The 17,905-nt window shown below is 36.9% G+C and overlaps 1 protein-coding gene across 12 annotated transcripts in view; it reads right to left on the reverse strand.

Annotated features, from left to right (window-relative positions):
• MARK3 (microtubule affinity regulating kinase 3) overlaps positions 1 to 17,905 on the reverse strand; it is a 77,862-nt gene that overhangs the window by 31,005 nt on the left and 28,952 nt on the right. For 11 of the 12 annotated variants that reach the window (XM_053601444.1, XM_053601442.1, XM_053601443.1 and 8 more), the window contains 3 exons: positions 8,949 to 8,997; positions 5,580 to 5,645; positions 1,317 to 1,387 (listed from right to left, as the gene is read on the reverse strand). In XM_053601444.1, coding sequence (XP_053457419.1) covers positions 1,317 to 1,387; positions 5,580 to 5,645; positions 8,949 to 8,997 — 186 coding nt within the window. Of the gene's footprint in view, positions 1 to 1,316; positions 1,388 to 5,579; positions 5,646 to 8,948; positions 8,998 to 9,980; positions 10,092 to 17,905 lie in introns of those variants that run through there. The other variant, XM_053601445.1, reaches the window with a different exon arrangement.

Below are 17,905 nucleotides of genomic sequence, written 5' to 3' on the forward strand. Positions count from 1 at the left end.
CTCACCCACAGAGTGTGTTATACACCCTCCATCCCTGTTTTTGTAAATAAAGCTTTCTTGGAATACAGTCATGATCATTGGCTACAATTGTTTCTATGCTACAAGAGGACAGTAAAATCGTTTCAACAGAGACCATATGGACCACAAAGCCTAAAATGTTCACTATGTGGCCTTTTACATAAAGAGTTTGCTGATTCATAGTCTAATATGCACAACATAATGATTATAACTTTGAGTTTTGGAATCAGAGGAGTCAGGTCTCTGAGTCTATGGAAGGGAATTTAAAATAAAAATCTGAAGCCCGGCACAATGCACATGCCTGCAGTCTCAGCTACTCAGCAGGCCAAGGCAGATACATCACTTGAAACCAAGAGTTTGAATCCAGCCTTGGCCACACAACAAGACCTCCTGTAGGTAAAGCACTCATCCCAGTGCCTGCCATTATCAATCAATACCACTACTTATTATTAATAAAGACATAAGAGTTGAGTCACCTTTGCACTTAAGACCCACTCATTAAAACTCCTGTCTCCTTAAAGACAAAGCAAAGAGGAAAATCACTAATTAACAGAGTAAGTTGTATTTGGTCTTGGCTCATGTAAGACAAAACTAATAATGAATTTGGGTACTGTGTCATTCTTCTTGCTAAAAATGTTCAATAGTTTTAATTAATAATAGATATTTTTGAAAAGGTCTAGATTGTTAAGGCTTAATTGTCAAAAGTGAAAGTTACAATTGACACTAACATTGACATTAAAAAGCTAGGAATACAACACATGGCTATCTCTAGCAAAGCGCCTTAGGCATGAAGGACACTTAATGCATTTTTGTTGAACTGAATGGCTAATCACTCCATCTACAAATGCTTGTAAGCAAACACTTGTTCGCTTCAGGATCTAAGCACGGTAACTTTATTAAATTAACAAAATAAAAGCATAGTAATTCAGGGCGGCGCCTGTGGCTCAGTGAGTAGGGCACCGGGCCCATATACCGAGGGTGGAGGGTTCAAATCCTGCCCTGGCCAAACTGCAACAAAAAAATAGCCAGGCATTGTGGTGGGTGCCTGTAGTCCCAGCAACTTGGGATGCTGAAGCAGGAGAATCACCTAAGTCCAAGAGTTGGAGGTTGCTGTGAGCTGTGTGACGCCACAGCACTCTACCGAGGGTGATAAAGTGAGACTCTGTCTCAAAAAATTTTTTAAAAAAAGGTCGGCGCCTGTGGCTTAAAGGGGTAGGGCTCCCGCCCCATATGCTGGAGATGGCAGGTTCAAACCCAGCCCCAGCCAAAAACTGCAAAAAAAAAGTAGTAATTCATACCTGTCTAAATTTAGCTCTTGCTTCTTTTTCCTTCATTCTTCCATGTGCAACCAAATAGTCAAACACTTCACCTATAATTGAGAGAAAAGAAAATAAGCAGAAACTCCACTCCAAGCATCAATCTTCCCATAAATTGATAATGCCTCATTTTTAGTAATGCTCTTATTTTTTACATATAGGCATGAAGTCAGCCAGAAATATGTGGAATTTAAACTAAACTGGCCTTAAGTTCAACTATTTTAAGTTCAACAATAAAATCTGGAGAAAAACCTTAAAATTGAGTTCTTGGATGTTTAAATTACATAACTTTTATTTTAAAAGGGTATACGTTTTCAATATGCTTTAATAAACATTAAGCAATGAAAAGTCAAAATGGATGAAGTTATGTGTGTTAAAAAGAGGATGTCTTCACTAATATCAAATGCATTTCCTGAGTATATGCTTTCATTCAACAAATACGTATTGAGGGCCTACTAATGGCTAGGCACTATTCTACAATCTGGGGAAATGTAGCAGTGGACACAAAAAAGTCCCTTTCTTCATGGAGTTTATATTCCAGTAAGGAAACAAATCAATATATAGTATGTCAGAGGATAACAAGTGCTGTGGAGAAAAAGGAGGGGAAAGAAACAAGTAAAATAAGTGGATGTGAGAAAGAGGATGGGTGGGAGGGAGAGAGAGTGAGTGTGTATGTGTGTATGCACTTGCCTGCTTGTGTTCTGTTGACCACTGGAGATAATGGACAAGGTAGTTATCTGGGGTAAGATTCTATAGCAAGTAACAAACAGCAAGAAAGCCAGAGGGTTGGCGTAGAGTGATCAAGGGCAAGAGTCCTATAGGCCTTGGTAAGAACTATGGCTTCACTCTAAGTGAGACAAGAAGCAGAGAAGATGAAAGGACTGACCTCTCATAAAGATCACAGGCTTCCAGAAAAGGAAAGAGGCTGGGATGAAGGGCAGGGACAGGGGGACCAACTGGGAGACTAGTCCCATAAAGGAGCGAAGAATGAGAATGACCGGAATGAGAGTGACTACGATGAGAGCAGAAAGCACAGTAGTGGTGAGAAGTGGGAGCTCAGGATACGGAGAGGTGAGCCAAAAGAACCTGTGGATGGACATCTCAGTGGCAGTTTATACAATATTCTTTAAGGAAGAGAAGTGACCTTGCAAAGAATATATTATTAGTTATAGAATTAATGTCAGTTTAGAATAAACGTCACCTCTGAAATCAACAAAAAGAATATTAATTTAGAAAATTAGATACAAAGTGTTTTAGGGAAAGAACATATCTACTTCACGCATGAGGAATATCTTCACCAGCTTAGTGACAACATTCAACTAAAATATTGTGATACTTGAATTATATATTAACGTCTCTGACTTTTAAACTCTTAACTTTAACTCTCTAAAAACACGTTTAAATAATGGATAGGAATATATATTTACATATTATCATGTAATTGTATAATTATCTTTTACAAGGCATTACATACTATCAATTTACACTGTCCAATTCATTTAACTATGACAGATCATGAAGTTCAATGTCAGCTCAGTAAAATGTCAGCATTTTCTAGGCAAATGACCTATTTGCAAAAAAGAACACAATGTCAAAACAAGTAGTTAATAAGTTTAAACAACTAAGGATGTGTGCAATCATACAGATATCAGTTTTGACTTTATCAAAAAAATTAATGTATTAAGCTCACTAGCTGTTGTATAGTAACATAGATAAAAGTCCAAATCTGTCAATATAATTTTAAAATAGTTTTTCTAAGTCCAAATGCAATATAAGCCTCTTAAGATTAAGATTTCTGGAAACAAAGTCACACTCATAATTACTAGGTTACACATTAGAAGTTCAACGTTTAAACCAGGAATTCAACCTAGATATTTCTTATTCCTTATTAAAAATGTATTAACATGCAGATTAAGTAGCTGAACTGAAAGCCTCTAAGGCTATTTTTTAGAGAGAGAAAGGAAAAAACCCAACAACAAAAAATAATGGTTCTGCCTAGCTCAGGGAATGGGTGGCTGGACATACCTGGACAGCACAGTTCAAAGAGCCCTTAGTTCTAGTTCAGGTTCTGTAACTAACCAGCTATGGAACCCTTGACATTGACCAATGTAAGCTTCGGTTTCATCCGTAAAAATTAGGCAGTTGCCCTAGATAATTTCCAAGATTCTAATTCTAAAATTCTATGATTCTATCAAATCAAAAGGCATCAGCCCGAATGGGGATGGATAGTCAGTTTAATGAAACTTTTTCCAAAGGCAAGCACATCTATAATAAAACAGATGTCCTAGAAATTGACAGTGTTTTATTGAGCTGATTAAAACAAACAGCACAAAACCAAAACCACTAACCTACCACTAATTGATTAAATGCTGTCATAATGCTGCACAACACACTGAGCCTTCTAAGAGGGCTAGGTCATCAAGTCCACTGTGAAGCTCAGTGCGACATGTTATTTGTCAGGTCAATGAGGACCACTGGCTGGCTTTACCCCATGTCTGGCTTTTCCAAAGCCCATCCTCTTTCTATTAAACCTGGATGCTTCTCAGTCATTTCCGCTTCGTCCCTACGTGAGTAAACTCTATGAGCCAGGTATCTAAAATATATGGGAAAAGAAAGCTGTAACAGACTGATAAACCAGACAAGCTACATGTTGTAAGAGGCTGGGGGTCCAGGCCAGGCACTGAGTCTGCAACACAGCTTCTCAGCCTCCATTTCCTCAAAGGTAAAAGACCATTGTTCACTGCCCAGCTACATTACAGAGTCACGGGGAAAATCAAAGGCCATCCAGTAAAATAAAGCACTTTGTACACTGCAGAGGCCACATAATTAGAAGGCTATAAACATTACCCTATGTTGTCTGCCTGTAAGACGAGCAGAAAGTATTAGAACTCCATATAGACTTTTGGTCCTACAATTAACTTTTGATCTTTCCTGCAACTCCTGAAGTTTGAAAATCCCAACCAAATTCTCAAATACACATTCAAAACATAAAATACACAACTAATAAAGAATCTGGAGTATGACTAAGGTATGCCTACTAAAACTCATTCTTTCTCATAATAGGTTTACAGTCTCTTATTTAATGGCTTAAAATCACTACAATGAGGCTGTACATTCTATCTCCAGACTTTACAGTATGGATCAAAATGCTAATGATGAGATATAACTACTATACTGTTAAGTTCAGCAGAATATGTACCCACTAGTTTATAATTTCATACATCTAATTCTTATTTGTTGAGTGTCTACTATATGCCAGGCACTGTGCTAGAGGCAGAAAACACAAAAAGATAAACAAGAAACCTTCTGCCCTCCACAGATAATAAAACTCACATGCTGTCCAAAAACCAACCTCAACCATAGATGAGAATCTTTATAAGACACTACACACATGCATTTCAGAAAATGTCTACATTTTTACAAGCTTTTAGGCAAATAATTACAAGTCCTTAATCTTTAAGGAAAAAATCTAGTTACATGTACTGTAACCTTGATTTCTGACCTTTGAAAAGATGAGACACTAATGACGTATTAAAATATGATAAAGAAAAACATCTTAAACCACAGTACACACTTTAAACAAACTAATGCATTAACACATTTTAAAAACCAAATACTTGGGATAAACAAAATATGTGTGTTCCACATACAATGGAAAACTATTCAGCCCTAGAAAGGGAGGAAATTCCAACACATGCCACATCATGAATGAACCTTGAAGACATCATGCTAAGTGAATAAGGTAGTCACAAAAGGACAAACTGCAACTCCTATATGAAGTACCTACAGTGACAGTCAAATTCATAGAGGCAGAGGGTAGAATGGTGGTTGCCTAGAACTGGAGGGAGAGTAAGGAAAAGTTACTGTTTAATGGGAACAGAGTTTCACTTTTGTAAGATGAAATAGTTCTGGAGATGGACGGTGGTGAGGGGTATAAAACAATGTGAACATAAAGCCACTAAACTGTACACTGGAATTATTTGAATGGTAAATTTTATGTGATGTATATTTTACCACAATAAAAAAAAAAATCCAGGTCTTGGATATTATCAATTAATAAAGCTAAGAGAGAAACACTTAATGGCAACCCACAAAATTGCTAAGAGCTTTTCCAACTCTCGTCCTAGTATATTATGACTATGGATGTTAAAGAAACCTTAATGATTATTCACATGGGCAGTATGATTGTATATTCTTTTACAAGGGAAGAAAGGAAAAAAACCCAATATACATACATATTCTTACCTCCACTTGCATATTCCATGATTAGGTAGAGTGTTTTTTCAGTTTCAATGACTTCGAATAACTTCACTGGGGTAAGGCAGGAGACAGAAGAAAAAGAAACCAATCTATGTATGCACAAACCATGCACATATAAACTGTAACTATCAAAAGTAACTTTTTCCCTGTTAAAGATTTTAATAGCTGGCCCTCTAAAAACGCTCTCAAGGGGATTTTTATCAAATATTACAATAGAAAAGTTTTTATAGAAAGCACGAAATTCCATAAAAATCACTTCTTGGTGCTCAATGTGACTTCAGCATGTGCTCAGCAGTCTAGCAAGAGCTATCTGTGCTTGCTTCCTGTTACAGTTGTCAGTGTTCTTTATTTGCCAGTTGGCTACCTGTCCTCCTGCCACCTCACCCTTTGTACCTTAGAGAAAGTGGTCTTATGTCTCTCAACCTGTAGCAATCACTCAGATCTACTCAACTGCAACTGCACATCCAGTCACTTGTCATTATGTCTTTAAAGATATAATTTCACTTCAGACCTTTGTTGCTTGGAAAACTTATCACAACTCTCAAAGAATAAGATTTCTTTGTTACTATTCTGAAGCCAGAGATAGAAAGAAGAGGATTGTACTGCAATTAATTAAAAATAAAAAAACTTTTCTTAGACATCAATGAGTTTTAGTAGGTCAGTGCGATTTTGCTACATAAGCCCCTTGTTCCAGACAGAAATATTTCTTACTGCTAATTCATAAAAACATATCAATTAGAAAGATGAACATTTTAAAATGAAACCGAAGTGAATCTCTGAAGTCACCACTGAGCTTATCTATTTTATTTTGTTAATGTTTACTTTAAAATTAAATTTACACAAGAAGAGGGGAGGATGCTAGTCTTTTATATTGCAGGTGATTTTCTGATATTTTAATAGGGTTTTAAGCCAGACAAATACCTCGCAACGTCATCAATAAATGTTTGGTAAACTCATGTTCAAACTGCCAAGAAAAACTATTTAAGAATGCTAAGACATATATGCCGGGCTCGGCGCCTGTGGCTCAAGCAGCTAAGGCGCCAGCCACATACACCTGAGCTGGCGGGTTCGAATCCAGCCCAGGCCAAACAACAATGATGGCTGCAACCAAAAAATAGCCGGGCGTTGTAGCAGGCGCCTGTAGTCCCATCTACTTGGGAGGTGGAAACAGGACAATCGCTTGAGCCCAGGAGTTGGAAGTTGCTGTGAGCTGTGATGCCATGGCACTATACCCAGGGCAACAGCTTGAGGCTCTGTCTCATAAAAAAAATTTTTTAAAGACATATATGCTGGTAAATAGTATAAAAACCTTTCTAATAATGCAATGCAAATTGTTGCTCTTTGGGGAAAACTATTTTAATGCAATAAGAATTTTTAAAAATGTCAACCTGTTATCAAAGATATACCATTTAGTAAGTAAAGAACTCTAATAATTTAAATAATTCAGAAAGAAAACAGATATGTTTATAAGTTAGCTAGTCCTAGGCAGTAGGGATAATGTTTTTTATAGAATCTGGCTGGCTAGCTTAGAAATAAAAAGCAAAGAAAGAAGGTTATACTCCTAATTATCCCTTTTCTTCAAACATACTATATTTCGCTGATTCTAAGATGTCTATTTTAATTAATATCCCTGATATCAGCATGGTACCATTTTTCTTAGTAGTATATAAAAAAAAATGCCTTTTAATTGATGGTGGTTTAGATTTTATGAAATAGGGCATAAATCTTTTGTTTAAAAGTATGCAATCAATGCAAGAGGGACTTTACCTAACAATTGCAATCAGTGTAACCTGGCTTATTGTACCTTCAATGAATCCCCAACAACAAAAAAATAAAAAAAAGAATTTAAAAAAAAATAAAAAGTATGCAATCAAAATAAGCAGCTCTGTGTAAAAGCTTTTTCCTTCCTGTGGTTCCATATTATTCTTCTCCTCCTTGTGCCTGAAGCATTCTTGATAGGCAAACTTTAACACTAAACATCCCCCCCCTCATTTCCTACAACTGACATTAATAGTAAAATGCACTGTCTTAAGAGTGAGTTTGCTGGCTCGGCGCCTATAGCTCAGCGGCTAGGGCACCAGCCACATACACCAAAGGTGGCGGGTTCCAGCCCAGCCCGGGCCTGCCAAACAACAATGACAACTACAACCAAACAATAGCCAGGTGTTGTGGTGGACGCCCGTAGTCCCAGCTACTTGGGGGGCTGAGGCAAAAGAATCACTTAAGCCCAAGAGTTGGAGGTTGCTGTGAGCTATGATGCCACAGCACTCTACTGAGGGCCACATACTGAGACTCTGTCTCAAAAAAAAAAAAGTAATTTTGCTCTTGAAATGCTATTTTTAGATTATAGGAGCTATCAACAATAAAATACATACACATATATAGCAGTTAAATAGTTTACAAAGACCCTTATTATGATATAATAATCATAAACTTTTGATGTGGGATCAAAAATTTTTATTGGATGTATTAGAGTAGGGTCAGTATTAAGTCATTTGCTTGTTTCATGTGCTTACAATTGCTGAGTGGAGGTACTTCCTCATTTTTAAACCTACCTCACAGCACCTAGCACAAAGCAATGCACACAGAGGACATAAAAAACAATTCTTTGCTTTATTTATAAAACAATTCCTATCAAAATCCCATCAGATAGCAAATATTCCAATTTTAAATATGATCAGTATACAAGTATTTTTTCAAGAACTTAGTCACAACAAAAAGTATTACACGGCTCGGTGCCCGTAGCATAGTGGTTACGGTGCCAGCCACATGCACCGAGAGTGGCGGGTTTGAGCCTGGCCCAGGCCAGCTAAACAACAATGACAACTGCAACAAGAAAACAGCCGGGCATTGTGGCGGGTGCTACAATGGGAGCTACTTGGGAGGCTGAGGCAAGAGAATCGCTTAAGCCACAGAGTTTGAGGTTGCTGTGAGCTGTGACGCCATTGTACTCTACCAAGGGCAACACAGTAAGACTGTCTCAAAAAAAAAAAAAAAAAAGTATTATACCTTTCAAAAGATTATTAATTCTGACTTCCTAGAATTCCCTTTCTATCTACAAATGAAATACAATTATTTTTTCTAAAAATACAATTATATTTTCTAATGTATTAAAATATCATAAAATTAGTTATGATTATATAGATGTTTCTACTGTGTTAAAGCTTTAAATTCAAATGTTTAATACCTAAAGCTTTTTAACTTGTTTTTATTAATTTCAAAAAGCAAATATCAACAATCAATAATTTCAAGGGAAAACATCTCTTTCTATTATTTCTGAAATATATATTTAGCTTTATGACATGTTTTCAAAAGAGCATTTAGACCCAAAGTATTTAAAAAAGCAGAAAATACCTATGTTTGGATGATTTAAAATCTTCATTATTCTTACTTCTCTGAAGAGCTAAAAAAAAACAAAAAACAAAACACACACACACAAAAAAAACAACCCCCCAATAGAAGTTATTAAACATTATATTAGACTATTGCAATATAAATGTAAATTTTCTCTTAAGTAAATTAATTACTAATGTTTATTTTTCCACATTAAGACTAATATGAAAATCAAAAGCTACTCAAGTATTTCCATTTATGAAGAACAGTAGAGGTCTCAAAGAAGGTACCACATTCTGAATTTTATTTTGCTATCTTGAAATATAAGACTAGACTCTGCCAAGAATAGTTATTGTTTTTTTTTTTTTTTAAATTAAATTTAGTCTGTTTCACTATCTACCCAGGGGTTGTAATTTTGTGAATCAAACTTGTACAGTCCCAAATGAATTATAACATAAGCATATTAGATTGATAATTCCAAATAGTTCCATGAGAACATTTTGAACAAAACCACCTTGGGAAATCCTCACTGGAGACGATAGATAATTTAGCTTGGAGGCTGTGACAAACTGTTATATTAGTGACCTTAATGAGGCACACCTCACATGTTCGTGCTTTTGTGGAATGCCCCTTTCATACCTACATTAGATTTGGCTATGTGACTTGCTTTGGCCAATAGGACACAGCAAATTCAAAGCAAAAAGAGGCTAAATAAAATGTTAGGCATTGTGGAGGCTTGCTCTCTTAGAACAATGTAAAGAAGCTGGTCTAGCCTCTTTGAGAATAAAGGGTAGTATGTAGAAAGAGAGACCCACTGTCCTAATTGAGTCTAGCCACTGCCAACCAACTAGCTGAATGCAGCCAACACAAGTGAACCCAGGGGAGACTTTAAGAAGAACTGCCCCATCAAGAACAGCAGACCAGCCCAGAATATCCCACAGAATACAAAGAAACATCAAATTGTTGTATAATCACGTTATAAATTCAGAAGCATCATAATATTGTGGCCTGAGTTAATGTCACTTAGAAAAACTTCAGGATTAGGGAGGATACCTTATTTAACCTTCTCATGAACAAGTGGAAACCAGGAAAAGATCTCCCAAGGCCTCGCTATCCATCTGTGGGGAATCTGCTCAGAACCCAGTTGATGTAGGAAACTGCAACCTATAAGAGGCAAGGGCTGTAAAAAGCCTTGGGAGAGGAGGAGCAGCTGGCTACGTGGAAAGGAAGCTGTTAAGAGATCATAGGACTCCTGCTATGCTTGTCCTTGTCTACGGTGTCTCATCTAGAATTGAATAAGCAGCTAAGGGGGTATGGACAATAGTGGGATTTGACATACCTAAGCTACGAACCTAACACTTCCCTGTCTAAAATACCATCTCGTTTTTAAAGTCAAGAGCACTGTTATCTCAAACATAAATACTTCTTGTTGCTATTGTGGTCATTCCCACATTTTGTGTTCTGAGGTGAGAAGACAGCCACCCACATCCATGACAACCATTCAGCTTGAGTTCTTTATTGGCTCCCCTCTGTCTCACTATCGCAGAAATTCTGACTTCTAATCCATTATAGCTACAATTTGAATCTCCCAATTACTTCCACAACTGCTAAATTAGAAAACCTCCAATTTGAATACGACATCAATGTAGCTCAGGATACTGTACTCAAAGTGACACCCTGAACACAGCAGCCCTGTACCATGTAGCCTCTGCTTACTCTCCAACATCAGCTCAGGTACATTGTGATGAACCTGTCCAAAGTCAAGACAAAAGAAAAGATTCTGCAAGCTGCCAGCAGTAAGTGCCAGTTGACCTACAGGAGCAAATCCATCAGGGAGACTGCAGACTTCTCTAATGAAACTTTTCAAGCAAGAAGACAATGGTCATCTACCTTTAATCTACTTAAACAGAATAATCTCCAGCCCAGAATTCTATATCCTGCTAATAAGCTAATCTTTAAAATTGACAGAGAAATCAAATCATTTACTGATATACAAACATTGAGGAAATTCGCCACAAGACCAGCTTTCCAAGAAATACTTCAACCTGTTCTACACACTGACCACCACAATGCATCAACAGCGAAGTAAAAACTCAGAAATTAAAGGACAGAACCTAACTTCCACAATGATGCAGAAGATAAAACTAAGCAATAGACTCTCACAAAATAAGATGAATAGAACACTACCACACTTATCAATTATCTCAATAAATGTTAACGGCTTGAATTCCCCACGGAAGAGGCATAGATTGGCTGACTGGATTAAAAAACACAAGCCATCCATTTGCTGTCTGCAGGAAACACCTCACATCGAAAGACTGAAACTGATTGAAGCTACCTACGACAAACCCACCGCTAATATTTTACTGAATGGAGTAAATCTGAAAGCTTTTCCTCTTAGAACTGGAACCAAGACAAAACTGTCCTCTGTCACCATTACTTTTCAACATAGTGCTGGAAGTTCTAGCCAATACAATTGGGCAAGACGAGGAAATAAAGGGCATCCAAATGGGAGCAGAGGAGGTCAAACTCTCCCTCTTTGCTGACGACATGATCTTATACTTAGAGAACCCCAAAGACTCAAACACAAGACTCCTGGAACTAATCAAAAAATATAGTAATGTCTCAGGATATAAAATCAATGTCTGTAAGTCAGTAGCCTTTGTAAATGCCAATAACAGTCAAGGTGAGAAGCTAATTAAGGACACAACCCCCTTCACCATAGCTTCAAAGAAAATGAAATACTTAAGAGTATATCTAACAAAGGAGGTGAAGGACCTCTATAAAGAAAATTATGAAATCCTAAGAAAGGAAATAGCCAAGGATATTAACAAATGGAAGAACATACCACGCTCATGGCTGGGAAGAATCAACATTGTTAAAATGTCTATACTTCCCAAAGCAATCTACCAATTTAATACCATCCCTATTAAAATACCAACATCATACTTTCAAGACTTGGAAAACATGATTCTGTGTTTTGTATGGAACCAGAAAAAAACCCCGTATAGCTAAGGCAGTTCTTAGTAATAAAAACAAAGCCAGAGGCATCACCATACCAGATTTTAGGCTGTACTACAGCCATAGTGGTTAAGACCGCATGGTACTGGCACAAAAATACACACATAAACATTTGGAATCGAATAGAAAACCAGGAAATGAAACTAACATCTTACAACCACCCAATTTCCAATAAACCAACAAAAACATACCTTGGGGGAAAGACTCCCTATTCAATAAATGGTGTTGGGAGAACTGGATATCCACCATATGTAAAAGACTGAAACTGGACCCACACATTTCTCCACTCACAAAAATTGATTCAAGATGAATAAAGGACTTAAATTTAAGGTATGAAATGATAAAAATCCTCAAAGAAAGCATAGGAAAAGCACTGGAAGATATTGGCCTAAGGAAAGGCTTCATGAAGACTGCCATGGCAATTGCAACAACAAAAATAAACAAATGGGACTTAATTAAACTGGAAAGCTTCTGTACAGCTAAGGAGACATCAACCAAAGCAAATAGACCACACAATGGGAAAGGATATTTGCACATTTTGAATCATGATAACTAGGATCTATAGAGAACTCAAATTAATCCACAAGAAAAAAGCCAACAATCCCATATATCAATGGGCAAGAGACATGAATAGAACCTTCTCTAAAGAAGACAGATGAATGGCTAACATACAAAAAAATGCTCATCATCCCTGATTATTAGAGAAATGGAAATCAAAACCACCCTAAGATACCATCTAACCCCAGCGAAAATAGCCCACATCACAAAATCTCAAAACTGCAGATGCTGGCATGGATGTGGAGAGAAGGGAACACTTTTACACTGCTGGTGGGACTGCAAAGTAAAACAACCTTTTTGGAAGGAAGTATGGAGAACCCTCAAAGAACTCAAACTAGACCTCCCATTTGATCCTTTAATCCCATTACTGGGCATCTACCCAGAAGGAAAAAAAATCCTTTTATCCTAAGGACACTTGCACTAGACTGTTTATTGCAGCTCAATTTACAATCCCCAAAATGTGGAAACAACCCCGGAATGGATTAATAAGCTGTGGTATATGTACACCATGGAATACTATTCAGCTATTAAAAAAAATGGAGACTTTACAGCCTTAGTATTAACCTGGATGGAAGTGGAACACACTATTCTTAGTAAAGGATCACAAGAATGGAGAAGCATGAATCCTATGTACTCAATTTTGATATGAGGACAATTAATGACAATGACACAGTGGGGGTGGGGAAAGGGGAGAGCAGAGAGAGAAAGGAGGAGGGTAGGGTGGAGGAAAGGAAAAGCAGAGAGAGGGAAAGAGGAAGGGGATAGGGTCTTGGTGTGTGCCACACCTTTTAGAGGCAAGACACAATTGTAAGAAGGACTTTATTTAACAAATGCAATCAGTGTAAAAAAAAAAGAAAACATGAGCTTTAAGCAAAGTCTCATAAGGACTATATAACATTTTTTGAAGTGTTGTTACTATAAAAGGATATTTAAGTAAAAACAATGCAGCTCTTTTTTTTTTTTTTTTTTAAAGACAAGGTCTTGCTCTATCACCAGGCTAGAGTGAGTGCAGGGTGCAGCAATCAGAGCTCACTGTACCTTAAACTTCTGGCCTCGCAGGATCCTCCTGCCTGCCTCTGCTGGGATTATAGGCATTACGAGCCACCACACCCAGCCTCTCCTATCTTAATTCAATTTATTTTTCCATATTCCCTTTTCAACCTTAAATAGATACTAGCTTTAAAAAAACACACACACAGAAATGTCAGAAGAATTTAAAAAAAAAAAGCTCCAATAGCCAGGACCTGGAGTGTGTGGATATTGTCTTTGAAAAAAGACAATTTTACCAATAAATATGAAAATGAGCACATAAAAGATATCAGGAGGGATTACAGACATAAAACTGGTCTAAATCCTCAGGACCAAAGTGCTTAAGCTGCCTTCTCCAGATACACAGGTATAGAACAGAAGCACAGGCCAGGTAGCCAAGTCCTTATCACTGTTTTGTCTCACTAGCCACAGCACTTCTGCTGAACAGAGAATGCATCAAAGGCCCTCTCAGATAAAACCAAGAGAAAAGCCAACAAAACTCCATAAAGTTCATGTGGAAGAAATTTTCAGGAAAAGCACATTTGTATAAAAAAAAGAAAAATAAGGCCAGACATGCTGGCTCATGCCCGTAATCCTAGTACTTTGGGAGGCTGAAGTGAGAGAACCGCAAGAAATCACAAATTTGAGAACAACCTGGGCAACATAACAAGACCCTGTCTCCAAAAAAGCAAAACATAACAAAAGAACAACAACAACAACAAAAACGTGATGTGGCGGCACATGCCACTTGGGAGGCTGAGGTGGGAGAATCACTTGAGCACAGGAGTTGAAGGCTACAGTGAACTATGACAGCACCACTGCACTACACTGCAGGCCAAATAACAAGACCTTGTCTTGAAATTAAAAAAAAATGAAAAATAAAATAAAAGATAAAAGAGGAAAAATATATCTATTTGCTTCTCCATAAGTAAAATATCTCTGGAAGAACACACAGAAACTGATGCCACTGGTTGCAACAAGGGCAGGAAAATTTCTTACCTTTTAAAAAGGAAATTCCTAAAAAAAAGGAAAGATAGCTAAAAGTTGCCATATTTCTGTTTCATCTTTTCTCTGGATGAAAAGAGAATTTACTGTTTCTTCCCATTACACAAGCTGAAGGAGTCCAAGAAGTGAGAAAGGCAAACAAGACTTCCTTCCAGGAAATAATGTTTCAAGTGGAGCATATAGGAATGCCAAAACAGGAAGATAAAATTGATTGAGGTAGGTAAAGAGATTCTAATCTTGCCAGCCGTGGTGGTTCACGCCTGTAATCCCAGCACTTTGGAGGCCGAGGCAGGTGGACTGTCTGAGCTAACAGGTTCAAAACCAGCCTGAGCCAGAGTAAGACCCTGTCTCTAAAAAAATAGCTGGACATTGTGGCGGGCACCTGTAGTCCCAGCTACTTGGGACACTGAGGCAAGAGAATCAATTGAGCCCAAGAGTTTAGAGGCTGCTGTGAGGTAAGATGCCACAACATCATACCAAGGTGACCAACTGAGACTCTGTCTCAAAAAAAAAAAAAAAAAAAATTCTAATGTCTAAAGACCATCCTGACTTTAAAATAAAAAAAAGAACTGGAAAGGTAACAATTGAGATAATTAATAGACCATTTGTCTAACACACTCTAAAAGCGGTTAGCTCTCCTACCCAGGAAAAGTCAAATACAGATGTGGGGACATATGGCATGAGTGCATATAGTGCAATGTATTTAACTGGAATTTTACTAATATCATGTATGCTCTGCTGTACTTTTTGTTTATTGTAAACATGCTAAATTATGGTGGGTCTGAGAAGGATGTGGTGATCCCAATGCACAGCCTTGATATCTCCTAGGCTTCCTTTAATTACAGCCAAATTTAATTCTCTTAATTTCTCTCCTTAATTTCTCTCCTCTTCCAAAAGGTAACCTATTTTAAAGATGACTCATTCCCCAGTGTTCTAAGTCTTATTGGCTACTTCCCCTGCCACTTTAGAATATTTCCTCCCTCTCTGGAACTCTGGTCCTAAGAATGCCTCAACACCCAGTTCCTGGCTTCCTTTTCCTTCCCCTTTTAATTCTTTTATCATCATTTAGTGAATATTGAGGAGAGCAAAGATAAATGTATCGTATCAGTAGTTAACATGAAGTCCTACGCACTAATTTTTTAATTCCTAATTTCAAAATTGATATTATATGTAAGATTGAACTATAGCTAGTTATTTTCCCTGTTTCAAAGAATTTGGACGTTTCCCTTCTTTCTTACATTCTAGAAAAGCCCAACAGAAGTAGTAGTAATTACCTATTCACAGTAGATTTTAAAGAATTTGGTTATGAAATTCTAGGCTAGCAATCTACGGTGGGTGCCTACCCTTTTTTGTAATACTTTCTTAATTTTTGTGGTTACTGATATGCAGATTCTTTTCTGGACTTAATTTTGATAACTTATGTTTTTCCCAGAAAATCATCCATTTATTTGGTTATTCTAATTTATTTGCAGAATTATGCTAAAAGTTCCCTTAAAATAATTTAAATTCTTCTCTATATGGTATTTCCCACCTCATCTCACATTTGTCTAAGTTTCTTCCCCTTTTCTTCCTGATTAACAACTAGCAGTTTTTCTACTTTTACTGCCTCCCTTCCAAAGCTTTTTTTTATTATTTCTATTGTTTTTCAAATTCATTAATTTCTGCCTTTAACTTTATTAATTCCTTACATTATCATTTATTTCTGAGATTTATTTTTTCCCTTTTCTAATTTCTTAGTTTAATATTTAATGCATTCATTGCCATTATTTTTAATAAGTTTAACACTGGAAATTTCCTGGAACACCAAAAAGCAGTATTATATACATTCTCATACAAAGTTTGTTAGTGTTAATTTCTACATACACTGTGATTTTGGTTTGTGTTTTCTCTTTGGTATAAGAATTTCATATGTTTTAAGTTCTATATGTTTGTGGTTTTTGTTTCATTCTATGTTTATTGTTCTATATTCAGAAATTGCAGCCTGGAAAGATCTGTTGGCCAAACTTATTAATCTTATTAACAAGGATTACTGCTTACAGTTATACAAGTATGTATGGCCCAACTCTCTGAGGAAATCCATTTACCTTGTAGTCATTATAGACTAGACTACTTATTGCATGGGCTAAGAAAAAGAAGTTAGAAAGTCTTCTCTGTCGTTCTCCTATTTCTATTAACTTTGCTTAGATTTTTACCTGTTACATATTTTGGGGTTTGGATTATCATTTGATGTTCTACCACTGAAAAGATGTAATTGAATCCCTACTTCCTGGTGGTTTAAAGAATATAAAAACTTGAGGACAAAACAGATTAATATCTTTATGATCCCAGGTAGAGAGTAATATTTTAGAGAAGTCACAAAAGTACGAACCATATAAGACTTCAAAATTCAGTGGCATTAAAATTAGGAACCTCTGCTATTTCCAAAGACAACATCAAGAGAGTGAAAAGGCTAGTTGAGGTAGCCACCTATAATCCCACCACGGTGGGGGGCGGATGGAAGGAGGATGGCTTGAGCCCCGGAGTTTAAGACCAGCCTGGGCAACACAGTGAGACTATCCCCCATCTCTACAAAAAATTTAAAGAAATAATTAGACAGGCATAGTGGCATTACCTATAGTCCTAGCTACTTAGGAGTCTGAGATGGGAGAATCACTTGAGCCTAGGAGTTCAAGGCTACAGTGAGTTACAATGGCACCATGGCACTCCAGGCTAGGTGACCAAGCAAGAACCCATCTTGAATAGGATAAAATAAGTGAAAAGATAAACCATCAAATGGAAAAGATGTGCCACATATGATAGAATCCAGAATATATACTAATGTGCTAAAATTATTAAGGAAAAAAATCCACTAGAAACTAAAGACTTGAACAAGTGCATCACAGAAGACATAAAAGCAAATAGAAATATAAAAGGCATTACCTTATGAGTAATCAGGGAAATGTTACATTAAAACCACAATAAGATATCATTTTTATATTCACCAGATTGATGGCAAGAAGTTAAAAATTAGAGATAATTAAATTTTGATGAGGATATATTATTTGCACACCCTCTTATATGCTATTCGTGGAAATAAAATTTAGCACAACTGCTTTGAAAACAAATGGCCTTCTCCAATGAATGGTGATGTGCATATCCTGTGATTTAAGAATTCTACTACTAAGGCCAAGCTCCATGGCTCATGCCTGTAATCCTAGCACTCTGGGAGGCAGGGACTAGAGCAGGGGTCCTCAAACTGGGGCCCACAGGCCACATGAGGTGGTGTGATTGTATTTGTTCCCTTTTGTTTTTTTACTTCGAAATAAGATATGTGTAGTGTGCATAGGAATTTGTTTATAGTTTTTTTTTTTAAACTATAGTCCGGC

This window comes from Nycticebus coucang, chromosome 9, assembly GCF_027406575.1.
Source record: "Nycticebus coucang isolate mNycCou1 chromosome 9, mNycCou1.pri, whole genome shotgun sequence".
In the NCBI taxonomy this organism is placed as follows: domain Eukaryota; kingdom Metazoa; phylum Chordata; class Mammalia; order Primates; family Lorisidae; genus Nycticebus; species Nycticebus coucang.